A 14,163-nucleotide genomic window follows, 5' to 3' on the forward strand; every position below is an offset into this window, starting at 1 on the left:
CCGCGCGCGCACGCCAGCCGCCGCGCCCCGCGGGAAGCTGCGCTGCACGCCGCCGCACATCTGGTCCCGCAGGCGGTGCAGGCGCAGCCTCGCGGGTCAGCCGGCGCCCCGCCCCCCCGCCTCCCGCCCCCCCCGCCTCCCGCCCCCCCCCGCCTCCCGCCCCCTCCCCTGCCCTGCGCGGCGCTCTCCTCCCGCGGGGCCCAGGGCGGGGGCCCGGCCGGGGTCGGAGGGCCGGGGCGGGGCGGGACGCGCCGGGCTCCGGACTCTGCCCGGCCCGGGCGGCGGCCGCGGCGGGAGGCGACGTGGGCGGCCACGTGGAGGGGCCGGCGGGCGGGCGGGCGGGGCGCGGGGAGCAGCCCCGGCGCGGAGCCGCGAGGACGCCGCGGGACCCAGGCACGCCCGCAGGTGAGGTCGAGCCCCGCCCGCGCGCCGAGGCCGCGGGACCCCGCCACGCCGCGGGGACCCCCCGGCCGCGGGGACCCCCTGGCCGCGGCGCGGGCCCGCGGGCGGCGGCGGCCCCCGAGTCCGGATGCTGAAGGCGCCGCCGCGCTGCCTCCCGCGGCCCGGACGCGCGGGCGCGGGGCCTCGCCGGGGAGCGCGCGGGAGGGAGAGGCTCGCTCGGCCCGGCGCGGTGCGGGGCGCGTCCCCGGCGCGTTCCCCTCCCGCGCCTCTGGTCGCTGCGGGAGGGCGGGGGCCGCGGGCCGGACCTTCATCCTCGCCGGACTGATGAAGCGCGCGAGGCTCGGGGCGCGCCGGCCCATCACCCGCGGGGGGCGGCAGGCCTCTCCCGGGAGGGGGAAGGCCTGGGGGGCCAGGGGCGCGGAGGAGAGCACCAGGGCGAGGACTCAGTTATAAGTAACTTCCCGACAATTCCCTCCAATTCCCCCCCCCCCCCCCCCCCCCCCCCCCCCCCCCCGGGCTGGAAACGGACCAGATGCCCAGGGAGGAACTGGGTTCCTGTTCTGGAAAGCCAAGTGGAAGCTGAATGGGTATCGACAGGGATGCTGTGGAAGACATTTCAGCACTGGATGGAAAATTACACAAGACAAGCTGTTTGGTTTTCTCTTAAACTTTTTTTCCCCAATGCATTTTCTCTTTTAATTGAAGTAATATCACGTTATGACATAAATTTCAAGTGTGCACTGTTGAAGACCAGCGTCTGTATATACTACATTAAGTTCACCGCTGAAAATCCAATTTTGTCTTTCACCTACAACTATCCCCTTTGTCGGATTTCCCACCCCACCCTAAGATAACCTTCTAAGGCCCTGCCACCTCCTAGAATCAGAAACACTCAAAGAGTGTCTGTCTGGCCAACCACCAAACTATCTTATCCTGAGCCCCTATGAGGTAGGTATCCTCATTTTTAAAATAAACACCTTGCCTAGGTGACACTGTTATCGTGAGAGGCAGCAGTTGAGCAGAGGTTTAATCCCAAGGCCAACTCCTCCCGCACGCTGGTGCAAAGGCCCAAAGAAATCCCAGGTCATGGAGAATGGGGTGTGTATTTGTATGTGTAGGATGTGGATAACTTCATTGCAGTGCACGCCGTTAACTGCTAACTAACAGCTATGGTGGCTTTCATGTGGTCATTAGGGAGAATTAGGATCCTGCACATTACAGTTATAGGAAATGATTAGGAACATTTTTATTTGACAGGCAGTGGTTCAATAACTGTTGTAGTGCTGTTGCTTGCCAAAGTTTTTAAGTGCTTAGCAATTGTGTAAGTGTGAACAAATCACATTTCACCTAAGTTCTTTCTAATAATGGAGGTGGGTTACCTGTACCAGAGAAGTCACAGTTGGAAGCATTACTTAAGAAATTATAACTTGGGCCTCCCTGGTGGCGCAGCGGTTGAGCGCTGGGTTGCGAAGCTGCCCGCAGCCTCTGCTGCGCCGGTTCGATCCCCGGCTGCTCCCCGGCCACCGGAGGAGGGTCCCACATGGCGCGCAGACCTCTCCTGCCGCCCGCTGCTCCCCTCAGCAGTGTCCTTCGGTCCTTCTGCCTGCTCTGCTCCCTGCTCTGGCTCTGGTGAATTCTCTCACCCTCCCACGCTTCTGACTGTACCCAGTGCTTGTATAAATAAATAATAAAAAAAAATTTAAAAAAAAATCTTAAAAAAAAAAAAAAAAGAAATTATAATTTAGGGCATCCCTGGTGGCCTAGGAGTCAAGTCTTAGCGCTGTTACTGCTAGGGCCTGAGTTTGATCCCTGCCCAGGTTGCTGACCCACATATGGCGCAGCAGGCCTCTCCTGTCTCGCCCACTGCCCCCTCTCAGCAATGTATTTCAGTAGATCTGTCTGTTTTGCTCCCCAGTCTGTCTCTGGAGAATCCTCTCATCCCCCCAACCTACACCCCCATTCTTCAAATAAATAAACCAACAAATCTTTAAAATAAAAAAGAAAGAAAATAGGGCCTCCCCAGTGGCGCAGCGGTTGAGCGCTGGGTTGCGAAGCTGCCCGCAGCCTCTGCAGCGACGGTTTGATCCCCGGCTGCTCCCCGGCCACCAGAGGAGGGTCCCACATGGCGCGCAGACCTCTCCTGCCGCCCGCTGCTCCCCTCAGCAGTGTACTTCGGTCCTTCTGCCTGCTCTGCTCCCCGCTCTAGCTCTGGTGAATTCTCTCACCCTCCCGCGCTTCTGACTGTACCCAGTGCTTGTATAAATAAATAAATAAATCTTTAAAAAAAAAAAAAAGAAAGAAAGAAAATATGACATAGATGGCACTAAAAGTCGATGTGCAATTATGTTTGTGGACTGCACCAGAACGCTGAGGTTGTCAGGGAGGCTCAGGATATTCCACGTAGAGGGTGGAGTAGCTTGGGCAAAAGCTCTGAAAAGTGAAAGTGAAAAGTATTTCAGGAGACTCCCTCTGTTGGAAGCAGGGAGTGTGATGGAGCACTGGAAGATGAGTCTAAAATGGTAACTTGATATCTGATATTGGGCCTTGAAGCCCAGTGAGGACTCCGGACTGTAGTGGAAACAGGCAGCCATGGAAGGTTTAGGAGCAGGAGCAGTGTAGTTGTAGCAAAGGAAAATTAATCTGATGTAGATATGGAGGATTCTTTAAAAGAAGATACAATAGCAGAGACAAGAATAAGAGGCTACTGCATTAGTTTGTACAAGAAGTAATGTTATCCGCTTGGTATTTGCTGTAACTCGAAGGTAAGCACTGTCATCTTCGTGACGCAGATTAGATACTGAAGTTTAGCGAGGATTAATGACTGACCCGACGTCACGGACAGTCGCTGGTGGTGCTGGGACTTGAAGTTAGATTTGGCTGGTTCCTAACCTCTGTTCTCTGTCCACTGCACATACTGACCAGATACACACATGTGCTGGCTACGCAGGACCTACAATGAAAAGAGTGAGAGTAATTCATGTGGGCAGGGCTCAGGACAGACACATACTTCGTAGGACCCCGTGCAAAAATGCCTAAGAATTTTAAGATGGTGAGAGCACATTAATCTAAGCCCTTCCGAGGGAAGGGCTATATGTGACTGTACAGGTCGCACACCCATGAAGCCAGTTCTGAGTACTATGACAACTTAACAAATCACCCCAAAGCTTAGTGGCTGAAAACAATAGCACTGATTGCCACGAGTGTGTGGTCTGGGAGGGTTATGGAGACAAGTTTGTTTCTGCTTTGTTCAATATTGGCCAGGGCGGTTAGGAGACTGGGTTGGAAGCGTCTGAAGGTTGCTCTCTCACCCGACTGGCCACTGGACTGGAAAGCTGTGAGCAGCTGGAGGCTAGAACAGCGGGGCGCCCCTGCCATCACGGTGTCTGTGCGTTTTCTCCACGTGCTCTGTTCTTGTTCAGCCTGGTAGCTTAAATCATGGATTCAACACTGTCTCTCTTATTACATGTGTGCAAGCTTCAGGAGGGAAAGAATTAATAATTCTACCTTATATTATCACCTAACTCATAATAGAGTGCCTCCCTCTAGTACGTGAGCGATACATATTAATAAAATGAATAACTCTTATCCTTATTCTGCAATCTTATATTTGCCTTCCCTCGGCTGCCAGACTCCTTCCAGGTGACTCAAGGCTCCGGGGTGCATATTTCCATGTCAAGCGAGGGAGAGTGAGAACAGGAACCAGCCAGAAACTGGTCATAAACATCATCTTTTGTGAACCAGACTTGGAAGGCACAAAGCACCATTTCACCTGCAGTGAAATAACATCACAAAGATGTCCTCCAGCCGCGAGTCACTCGAGTCCAGGTCACGTTCAAAGAAAGGGGACTTAGAATCGAGTTTTTATGGGGAGTAGTGTCCAAGAATTTGTAGGCATGTTTCTCAAACCAGCACAGTTTGCCTAATGAGTGAGTAGATTGGCGGGGTCTGAGGGGTGCTTCCCCATTATGCCTGAATTGCCACCACCAGAGTGTCTTTGGAGTTGACAAAAATCCTGTGTAAAAGGCAATCGTTCGTGGATGACGGCGCATTAAGACTGAGTAATAGGTTTTGACAGCCACGAGGGATTTAAATTACTCAAGTGCCTCCTTTTGGCCTAGGTCCTGGTGGTAAACAGATGGGGAGGAGAAAGTAATTTGGGGTATCCAGGTGGGAAGACTAGGACAGGACAGTGGGGATGTGTGAAGCCACCACAGAGCAGTCCAGGCAAACGTCTAGAAGGAAAGGGGCTTTCTTGTATAACCGGGCAGTACATGCCACAGGTCTTGCCTCTTTTAACCCTTCCATAACCCACGAGGAGTTTTCTTATCAGCATCACCTTCCAGATGGGGAGCCTGGGACACGCGGGTCACATGGCCAGCCATCTGGGAATGCACTTGCACTGGGCAGCCTGAGATGAGCACCCACACCCTCACACTGGGCCCTGCCTCCTCTGCCTCTGCAGTTCTGTATCCCTGTTTTGCCCTTAACCGTTGTTGTAACATTTGTCTTACATATTTGTGAGCTTCGGGAGGAAAAGAATAATTCTTATATTATCATCTTATTTGTAAGAGACTGCCTGGCCCGTAGTACGTGATCGATACGTATTAAAGAAATGGATGACATTTATCCTTATTCTAGGAACTACCATTTGCTTTTCCTGTGGCTGCTTCCCCTCCTGACTGTTGTCACCAAAGGAGTCTGAATCTGCTGGCGCTTCCCATGATATCCTAGTGGCACCCAGGGTCATACCTCTGGCCTTCTCCTTCTGGCTGCTTCTGCCCAGCTCGGCCCTTCCGCCCTTAGGAACCACTCCTTCCACCCTAGAGAACCAACCCCTCAGCTGACTCCTGACCCCTCCTCAACACAGCAGTACCCTGGATACAAAGAGCCGGGTGAGGTGCCCTCCCGACCCACTCCCTTAGACCCGCTGTCAGCCACCGAGGCTGCTGCCGGAGCCCCAGGCAGGGCCTTCTCTCCCTCCCCCGGGGCTGGGCACATCTCCCTGCATTTCTTGGATGTCCACTCAAGCTGCATGTTGAGATTTCTGTCTCCAACCCCCTGATGAGGCCCAGGTGGTGGACAGTTCCACCCTAATAAGAACCCGGGTCGCCTCGAACCCTGGTTGCTTTCCCTCCAGTTCTCTCTCACTGTCTCCTTGAACCTGATTTGTGGTGTCTTTCATGATACACATATTTAAACTTTTGATCCACTCAACTCTGTCCATTGTTTCCTTTCAAACTTATGAGTTTGAAATAGTCATCATTTCTAACTAACATCATTTCATTTCTGCCATATAATACCATTTGCTTAGCCATTGCCTATTGCTTTCATTTCTTTGGACTGACATTAGCAGCACAGTAGCTTTCTATGTTCTATCTAATGTAACCCCAGGATAATATTGTTGGGCTGAAGTTTTGTGGCGGTTAATGCACATTTGCACACCACTCTCTAGAAATGGTTCAAGGTTATAATTCCTCAAACAATGTAGATTAATAGTCACTGATTCAATTTCTTTAATGGCTATAGGGTTATTAAAATTTGCTATTTTTTTCCCCATCAGTTTTGCTATTAAGTTTTTCTAGGAAATTTGTGATAGCCTCTAATTTCTCAAATTTCTGCTATTTCTGTAGTTAGGTTTCCACTTTCAAGGCTAATATTTAACAATTTCCATTATAATAGTCTTCATTGTTGTTTTTTTAAAGATTTATTTATTTATGCATACAAGAACTGGGGTATAGGCCAGAGATTTGCGGGGTGAGAGGATTCACTGGTGACAGAGTGGGGAGCAGAACAGGCAGACTGACTGAAATACACTGCTGAGGGGAGCAGCGGGCAAGTCAGAAGAGGTCTGCTGCGCCATGTGGGTCAGCAACCTGGCCAGAACTAGTGCCACAGTGGCTGATGATAGCTTGACAACACTGTTGTTAACCCCTGCTCCGCTAGGGAGGCCCTAAATCTTCTACATCCTTACTGATTTTCAGTCTGCTTAGTAATTCAAATGCTGGATGAGACATATTCAATTCTCCCACCACAGTGACAGATTTTTCTCCTTGTAGTTATGTTGGATTTTTTAAGACTTTCTTATTTTAGAACAGTTTAGGTTGATAGCAAAGCAGAGAGGAAGGCACAGAGATTTCCCATATGCCCTCTGCCGCCCCAGGCAGAGCCTCCCCATTTATCCGCATCCTCTGGAGAGCGCCACGTGGTGACTAGATGAAACTGGACCGACAGTGATCGTTCGGTCTCTGTTGACATTCAGCAGGTTTGGACAAATATTTAATGACATGTATTCACCATCACAGTATCGTATAGTTTTCATTGCCCTGACGATCCTCTGTGCTTCGCCTATTCATCCCTTCCAGTCCTGAGAAACCAGTGATCTTTTAACTCTCTCCATAGTTTTGCCTTTTCCAGACCGTCCCATAGTTGGAATCATACCATATACAACCTTTTCAAACTGGCTTCTTTCGCTTAGTAACATGCACTTAAGTTTCCTCCCTGTCTTCTCATGGCTCGATAGCGCATTTCTCTGTAGCATGGAATAATATTCCACTGTCTGGATCTACCAGTTTATTTATCCATTCACCTACTGAAGGACATGTTACTTCTAAGTTTTGGGCAATTATGAATAAAGCCGCTGTAAGTATCTGTGTCCAGGGTTTTTGTGTGGACCTAAGTTCAACTCCTTTGGGTAAATATCAGCGAGCACAATGGCTGGATTGTATGGTAAGAAAATGTTTAGTTTTACAAGGAACCGCCCAAGTGTCTTCCAAAGTAGCTGTACCATTCTGCATACCCAACAGCAGTGAGAGTTGCTGCTGCTCCACATCCCTGCTGGCGTCAGTGTCGTCTGCATCGTGGATTTGGGTCATTCTAATAGGTGTGTGGTCAGTTTTTGCTTTAGATATTTTGAGGCTGTTATTAGATACCTTCAAATTTAGAGTTATTGTACTTTCCTAGGGATTAAACTTAAAAAAATTATTTATTTATGCATAAAAGAGCTAGGGTGTAGGCCAGAGGTGTGGGGATGGGGGGGGCAGGGGGGCGGGGAATGGTGAGAGGATTCACCACAGACAGAGTGGAGGGCAGAAAAGGCAGACTGACTGAAATACACTGCTGAGGGGAGCAGCAGGGAGACAGGAGAGGTCTGCTGAGGCATATGTGGGTCAGCTCACTGGCCGGAGATCAAACTTGTGATGCAGTGGCGACTGCTTGATAGTGCTGAGACTTAACCCCTTGTGTCACCAGGAAGGCCCCCCAGGGATTAAACTCAGGGATTAAAGTTTTGTGCATTCTATAATGACACCCTTTTACCTATAAAGATTTTCACCTTAAAGTCTCTTTAGTCTAATGTGAGCAATGAGACACCAGCTTCCTTTTGTCTAGTGTTACTTAATAAGCCTTCCGTTTTTCTGCTTGCAACCTTTTTTATCTATTTGGGTTAATCTCTTAAAAATTGCATATAAGTATATTTTGCTTTATATAACTTTTGAAAATCTGTTTCTTAGGGGATGATTTTATACAATTTATATTTATACAATTTATATGATTTTATACAATACATCTAAGTGTATATATTTAGATCTATTTTTACCATTTTATTTTGTGCTTTTTATTTGTTCTTCCTTTTAACTTTCATTTTTATTTTAGTTTCTTCTTTTTTCCCCCTGTCTTCCTTCAAATGGATTTTTTTTAAATTCCACTCATTTTCTTCTCTGCTGGCTTGAAGTCTTACATTCCATTTCTAATTTTTTAGAGCTTAGCCTTAACATATTTTACATGTGTATTCAATAAAGCTGATCAATATGTCTAATCTCTTCCAAGACAATTATCCTCAACTTATTTCTTAATATTGTCCAATAATGTCATTCAGTCCACCTTTCTTGCCCCATATGTTAACATAATTATTATTCGTTGATTAGATTTTCCACATATTTCTGATTTCTGGTTTCTGATTTTGATCGCTATTTTTCCTTGCATTTTAAACTTTCTGGAATTTTGAAATAGATTCCTTTTTTCTGAATGGACTACATAACATTTCTTTTAATAGAGGAATATTGGTAATATTGGTAATAAATTCTCTAATTTGAAACTTATCAAAATTGTTTTTGTTTCTCCTTATTCTTGAAAGATAATTTTCTGAGACTAAAATTCTAGAATGGCAATCCCTCTTTTCTCAGCATATTAAAATATGCTTCTTTTCTTCTTAATGTCCTCTCATTGTAAATCAACAGCTTTGGGTGTGCATTTCTGTTTATTTAATCTTCCTGAGATTTTTGTGCTTCCTGGGTTGGCATATTTATGCTTTGCAATATATTGCAAATATATTTATTTATACATACAAGAACTGGGGTGTAGGCCAGAAGTGCTGGGGGGGAGAGGATTCGCCAGAGACAGAGTGGGGAGCAGAACAGGCGGATTGACTGAAATACATTGCTGAGAGGAGCAGCAGTCGAGACAGGAGAGGTCTGCTTGCCATGTGGGTTGCTCCCTGGCTGGGGATCAAACTCAGGCCATAAATTTGATAGCACTGAAACTCAACCCTTAGGCCATCAGGGATGGCCTCAGGTATTTCTTAAAATACTGTTTCTACCCAATTTTCTCTATTATCTCCTGTATCCTCCATGCAACTTCACCTTTATGTTTACTAGGTCTCTAACTCAATGAGCTACATCCTGGATAATTTATTCTGATCTGTTTTCCAGTTCATTAATTCTTACACCATCTGTGTCTAATCTGTTTAACTCACTCATTGCATTTTTTAAGTCAATCTTTTTATTTATGTAAGTTTTGTTTCTTCAAATCTACTTGTTCATTTTTATGCTTTTATTTCTTTCTCATAGTTTTAAGCTTCTCTTTGATTTCTTAAAACATATTGAATATACTTTAATAGTGTGTGCGATAATCCCAGTATCTTAATTTTTGCAAGTCTGGTTTTACCTGCTGTCATCTTGCTGGTGCTCACACATGGTGTCTTCTTTCCCTGTGTTTATGACTCTTTGAGTATGAGTTCATGCTCCCTGAAACTTTACCTCTGGAACTTCTTTGAGGCCTGGGGTAGAGCTGTGCTCCTCCAGAGAAGATGTAAATTTTCCTCTGTCAGTTAACTGGGGCCACTGTCAACCAGGTGCCATTTCCAAATGAACCGTGAACTTTAGAGGAAGATTAGTTCAGCTTCCAAGTCGCATTACAGCAGGGTTGTCACTGATGCTCAGGGAAGGGTTTTTTCTCCCTTCTGCATAGGATCAAGATCAAGATAGGCAAGATTCTCTGCTGCCTTTGATCATGACAAATTTACTTTTCGTTCCTCCTTTGATAGAGAGTGGCGTTGTTCGAATCCCAATGCTCAAGAAATCTCCCGTGGGTCTCCAGTACTACGTGCACCCCGGCTTGATCTCTTTTGTCTCTCATCTCCTCCAGTGCACTAAGCACTCACACTGATAGCCCAAGGCTACCAGGGTTTGGTTTGGCAGAAACTCTATAGTCTAAAAGCTGACTTAAAGCGCACTTTTCCCCTGGAATACCATTTTCACTGTGCGTTTTTACTCTGAGAATTTCTTATTTTCTTGCCAACTCAGTGCACTTTCTATTTTATTTTATTTTATTTATTTATATATTTTTTAATCCAGCTTAGGAGTTCCTTTCACTGGGATGCTTACTATTGAAATGGAGGGCTGAGTACTCTTCTAGTCTCCGCTTTACTGATTATGTCCACCAGATGACAGGCCGATCTCTATTCCGACTGCCTGCCTAGATGGGCAGCTCTCCCGGGTGCAGCCTCTAAAGCCCTAGGATGGATGTCACCAGCGAAGGCTTGTGAACACCTTTAGGGCAGCTGTGGCTTTAGCTCCTGTTTGCTCACTGGGGATTATGGACACCATCAAACTCTGTAGACTCAGTGTATCTGTGGGGACCACCATGTGCATGGAAGAAGGAACATTTCTGTGACTCTTCTCCCTGTCCTTGTTTTTCTCAAGATTTATTTATTTAGACTGCACTGGGGTACAGTCCAGAGATGTGGAGAGGGGGTAGTGAGAGGATTCACTGGAGACAGATGGGGAGCAGAACAGGCGGACTGACTGAAATACACTGCTGAGGGGAGCAGTGGTGAGACAGGAGAGGTCTGCTGCGCCATGTGGGTAGCTCCCTGGCCGAGATCAGGAGATGAACTTGGGGATTGAACTCATGCTGCAGTGGCTGCCGATAACTTCATAGTGCTGACAACCACTTGTGCCACCAGAGAGACCCCCATGTCTTTGTTTTGCTGCTGCTTCCTCAAAGCAGCTGTGGGAGGGGCTCCTCGCTATGTCCGTCTGCCAGAGCAGGTCTGCCGCGTGCACTGTACGCACTGGATCCAGAGTAAGATTTGTTTTGCACTAAATCCCACAGGGGGTCGCTGATATCTGTGCTGGGCTCCTCCCTGAGCAAGAGGGCTGTCACCTGAGCTGCAGGTGAGACAGGAGACAAGGCATTCCTACCGATCCCCTGCTCTGGGGAGGGCACCCCTTCCCCCTGACTCTCTAATCCTGTTCTGGTTCCAGTTACAGGAATGATGTTTCCTTTGATGATGAAAATGCTAGTGCTGCTGCTGCCCCTGGCCCATGCTGCCCCCAAGGACGGAGCCTTGAGGTAACAGGATTCGGAGGGGGGCACTGTGGCCTAGAGCAGGGGGAGTCTCTGGAGATCCCAAGGGTGTGGTGGGCCCCTCTGGGAGGCAGGGGACTGGGGCGTGTATTCCCTGACGCGTATCCCTCTCCCCCACCTCACCTCTGCCTTGTGCATTCAGTTCATGTCTGTGGGGCTCCCTGGGAAGCTGGGAGCTCAGTCCAACGAGGGGCGCAGCACAGGGAAGAAGCTGCTGGTGGGGAACGGGCTGCAGTTCTCATCAAGACCTTACAGCGGCGACTCCAGGGGAATTGAGATCATTAGTGTATTATTTGTTTCACCTGAATGCCATTCTCAAGGTGTCATGTAGCAGTACATGCAGGGGTGGGGGTGCTGATTGGGATAGAGGACAAGTGCAGGAGCAGCGGCAAGGGCTGCAGCAGTGATGCAGTTGCTTCAGCAGCTCTGCTGACTTGCCAGCGTCACAGGTCTGGATTGACTTGGCAAACAGGTGCCCCTGTCCAGAACTGGGAGCAAACCCCGAGCTTTAAAGACTGACAAAGGATCCTGAGCAGACTGAAACTCTAAAACCAGCATGTATGCTTGGGAAAAAGTAGAGTCCCATTTGGGCCAGGGGAGGAAATCAGGTCCGTGTGAGACTGGGCAGTGCCCCCGGGCGCAAGCGCAGACCTGCCCTTGGCTCCTGGGCTTTGGCTGCTTTGCCCGTTACTGGCTTTCACTGTCCAGCTTGTGTCTGTTGGGTGCGGCCTCATCTGGCTGCTACCTACCAGAGGTTTTGAGATTTTACTCAGCAGCTAAGCTAGGAATCTGGAAAAGCAGTCTCAGTAAGCTCCTACTTCCAAGGAGGCTAGAAGGCCTCCTCCCACAGGATTCCTAGGAAACTCCCTCTAGGTCTGGGGAGAGAACTCTGACAAGAGATTGGGGGTGAAAGACAGGGAGGCTGGGGCCCAGGGAGGCTCTTTGAAAGGCCAGGCCTTCCCTCCCCCTCCAGGCTGGACCCTGAAGTACAACACCAGCCCTTGCTCAACCCCTTCCAGCCAGGCCAGGAGCAACTCCGGTGAGTAGGCTGCGCTGGGGCCTGAGGACTTGGCCGTGGCTGCAAACTAGGCCTCTCCTGGGCTGATTTTCCACTTTTCTGACAGACTTCTGCAGAGCTACCTAAAGGGACTACAGGGGATGGAAGAGGAACCGGATCACATGAGCCGGGAGCAGGGTGAGGGCCTAGGCTGATGGGGGAGGCTCGGGCCGTTCTAGCTGGGACTGACCTTGGGCCAGGCGTGGCCTCCTGCCTTCGCCTGCCCTGACGCTGCTTCTGATCAGGCTGCTCTTCCTCAGTTCTCCTCTACCTCGTTGCCCTGCATGACTACGACCAGAGTGGACACCTGGATGGCCTGGAGCTGCTGTCCATGTTGACAGCAGCTCTTGCTCCTGGAGCTGCTGACTCTCCTGCCCCCAACCCGGTAAGCCCCATTGGCTGGGGGGTCCCCTTCTCCTGTGAAGGAGACCCAGCTCCTAAGGGCTTTGGTCTCTTTCATCCGGACCCCTTTGGTGAATCCCCCGTGAAAGGAGGGCTCAAAGCCTGGCTGGCAGGGATGCAGGGGTGTGTTGGGCAGGGCAGGGCCCCTGGTCACTGTAGACTCCATGGTGACCGTGTGCTTCCACAGGTGATCCTGGTGGTGGACAAGGTGCTGGAGACCCAGGACCTGAATGGGGATGGACTCATGACCCCTGGGGAGCTCATCAACTTCCCAGGAGAGGCCCCAAGTCAGGCAGAGCCCAGAGAGCCCCTGGAGCCACAGGATATTGGGAGGCAGCCCCTGTCCACTAAAATCCCATCAGGACAAGAAGCACAGGAAGCCCCAGACCCCAGAGACCAAGCTGGGGGACCAGAGGAGTCCAGAAGGGGATCTGTGGAGCCTGCACAGGAAGCTGGGGGCCCAGTTGAGGCCGAAGGAGAAGCCCCAGGTCCTGGAGGGGAGACTGGGCACCCGGCTGAGGCTGAAGGAGAAGCCCCAGGCCCTGGAGGGGAGACTGAGGGACAGGCAGAGGCCCCAGACACTAGAAAGGAGGCAGAAGAGCTTCCACAGGAAACGCTGGAGTCTAGGAACACCCCCGATGAGTTTGAGGCTCATGCTATTCAACTGGAGAACGATGAGATGTAAACCTTTCCCCCCTGCAAGTGTGAGCGCCAGCGCATAAGCTCTGAAGGGTGCGTCTCTGGAGAAGGACCACCTCCGTGTCCCCTTCCCAGCCCCCGCGGGGGCGGGTCTTTCTGTGCAGGTCTGGGAGACCCTATATTGAGGGGCACCTCTGGAGTCAGCCCACCAAATAAAGAACCGAATGAACCGTGCCCCGGGCATGTCTACAGTGTGCCTGCCAGACCCGGGGGCCCAGCGGGGGGGAACTGGGCAGGTCTTGGAGAAGCAGGGATGCGGCTTTCCCCGTGTCCCCGGCCAGTGCTGAGACGCAGCGGAGTACAGCACCAGGCCATGGCCGGCTGCAGACCGCCCTGGGAAGAGCGCCAGCCCTCCCGGGAGCCCACATACCGCGGTGCCCCCTCTCCTGGTGTTCCTCCGGGGCTCATCTTCCGCAAGGCCGCATCTGCGCTCTGTGCCCCCGCCGTGTGAACAACAACCTCTCCTGAGAGCAGAGCACACGCCAGCCATCCAGCTGGGCACGTCACCCATTGCCTGATTTTATCCTCGCGATCATTCTAGGATCATGCAGAATTAGTTCCGTTTACCAGGTGAAGAAATTGAGGAAGACGAGTTCAGTCACGTACCCGGGTGACAAAGCTAATTAAGTGGTGGGTATGAACTCGGGTCTTTCTGACGCACATTCTCGGGCCTCGGCCACCCTGCCCTAATCTTCGAGTGGAAACGGGCCCATTCTGCCCTCCAGGCCCGGTCTCCCCACAGGACAGCAACACTGTGGGCAGCCCCATCTGTGGTTGAGGCACTGCCTTAATTATAAGGCTGCCCAAGGACCGGACTTTTAGGCTCTGGGGCAGTCATGGTGGAGATATTTTTAGACTGTGAAGGTGCCACCAAACCACTGAGTTGGCTCAACCACCTGGACACTCTTGGAGCCAAGGGACGAGAGACGAGGGGCAGGGAGGGAGGGTGGGGGCGAGGA

General features: G+C 50.5%; 1 protein-coding gene across 4 annotated transcripts; it reads left to right on the forward strand.

Moving 5' to 3' along the window:
- Positions 1-355: 355 nt before the first annotated feature.
- CGREF1 (cell growth regulator with EF-hand domain 1) lies at positions 356-14,151 on the forward strand. Of its 4 annotated transcripts, none has more exons than XM_037528378.2 (7): positions 356-405; positions 10,792-10,853; positions 10,944-11,031; positions 12,020-12,085; positions 12,171-12,241; positions 12,364-12,488; positions 12,693-14,151. In XM_037528378.2, the coding sequence occupies exons 3-7, from the start codon at positions 10,952-10,954 to the stop codon at positions 13,188-13,190; spliced, it is 840 nt and encodes a 279-aa protein (XP_037384275.1). In that variant the 5' UTR covers positions 356-405; positions 10,792-10,853; positions 10,944-10,951; the 3' UTR covers positions 13,191-14,151. The 4 variants fall into 4 exon arrangements, with proteins under 4 accessions (XP_037384275.1, XP_037384277.1, XP_037384274.1 ...); XM_037528377.2 differs by lacking the exon at positions 356-405 and adding an exon at positions 936-1,350; XM_037528379.2 differs by lacking the exon at positions 356-405 and adding an exon at positions 5,041-5,294.
- Positions 14,152-14,163: the final 12 nt, after the last annotated feature.

This window comes from Talpa occidentalis, unplaced genomic scaffold, assembly GCF_014898055.3.
Source record: "Talpa occidentalis isolate TD23 unplaced genomic scaffold, MPIMG_talOcc4v2.1 talOcc4.5, whole genome shotgun sequence".
In the NCBI taxonomy this organism is placed as follows: domain Eukaryota; kingdom Metazoa; phylum Chordata; class Mammalia; order Eulipotyphla; family Talpidae; genus Talpa; species Talpa occidentalis.